At 47.4% G+C, this 1239-nt stretch overlaps 1 protein-coding gene across 1 annotated transcript; it reads left to right on the top strand.

Moving 5' to 3' along the window:
• Positions 1-74: 74 nt before the first annotated feature.
• Positions 75-1233, top strand: LOC103461596 (cyclin-F-like; the record flags this gene model as incomplete). Its single annotated transcript, XM_008403861.2, has 5 exons — positions 75-226; positions 422-586; positions 705-828; positions 918-1098; positions 1178-1233. Coding segments are annotated over exons 1-5 (531 nt in total), but the record flags the coding sequence as incomplete, so codon positions are not given.
• Positions 1234-1239: the final 6 nt, after the last annotated feature.

Raw genomic sequence — 1239 nt, 5'->3', positions numbered from 1 at the left:
AACAAGCTGTCAAGATCTCGAAAGCTGTTCCGAAACACGTTTTAACATTTGGTCTTCTTTGTTCCTCTCAGTTGTCTTTGGCTAAAGTGTGCAGCAGTGGGAATCCATTGGGTTTGGAGTCCAAGGCCTGCTCGGAGATTGTGGCACAGATCTTCAATCCCTCCAACTCGGTGCATCAACACAGCACTCAGGGTGTCCTCAGACGAGGCATCAAGGACACTATGAGGTACGAGAAGATAACAATTTCACTTGACCTCGTATGATGGAGGTTAAAATTCTTGTTTACATTTTTGCCAATAGCAGATTCTCAGTGGMACCTGTCCAATTTGCCAAAAATTCACACAACCTCTAAAAGATTCGTCTGTGTTTTTTTGTCACTTCATAACAGCCAACTTTAATGTGTTTGCTGGATTTTATGCAGGTACATTCTGGTGGACTGGCTCGTGGAGGTGGCCACTATGAAGGATTTCTCCAGCCAGACACTGCATGTGACAGTGGGTTGCGTTGACCGATACCTGGCCCTGCGTTCTGTCCCAAAGGCCCGCCTTCAGCTTTTAGGAATTGCCTGCATGGTGGTTTGTACACGGTGAGGGCCTTCACACTTCAAAGTGTTTTGTACTTTTTATTTTTCTCCAAAATTACAAGGGACATTGTAGTTTGGCTCATAATCCTGCCAAACTGAAAATGTTTMTATTTATTTTTAGATATATTAGCAAAGAAATCCTGACTATACGCGAGGCCGTTTGGCTGACAGACAACACCTACAAATATGAAGACCTGGTGCGAATGATGGGGGAGGTTGTGTCTGTGCTGGAGGGAAAGATAAGGGTGAGTGTTGCTGACTATCTAACTGCTGCTGCTCTTTAGTTTTGGGTTTTATTGTAGAGGTAGTAATTAAATGTCCTTCTCCCCATCAGAGCCCCACGCTGCTGGACTATGGGGAGGTGCTGCTGTCCCTGCTCCCCCTGGAGAGGCGCTCCTCTCACCTCTTCAGYTATGTCTGCGAGCTGTCGCTGCTCTACTCTGCTCTCACCACGCCGCCTCCCGCCAAGCTGGCCTGCGCTGCACTGCTCCTCACAAGGGCACTGCATCACTATGGTAATAACACCCCTCTTTAACTCTTTAACACAAGTGAAGTTTCTGCTTAACTTAACTTGACTTGCCTGCTGCTTTGCAGGTCCCGTCTGGCCCACCCTGCTGAAGGACTACACAGGCTTTACCAAGGAGGACCTCGTTCCT

This window comes from Poecilia reticulata, unplaced genomic scaffold (assembly GCF_000633615.1).
Source record: "Poecilia reticulata strain Guanapo unplaced genomic scaffold, Guppy_female_1.0+MT scaffold_2642, whole genome shotgun sequence".
Classification (NCBI taxonomy): domain Eukaryota; kingdom Metazoa; phylum Chordata; class Actinopteri; order Cyprinodontiformes; family Poeciliidae; genus Poecilia; species Poecilia reticulata.
The sequence above is the reverse complement of the archived record's forward strand: the minus strand, read 5'-3'. Positions and strand labels throughout refer to the sequence as shown.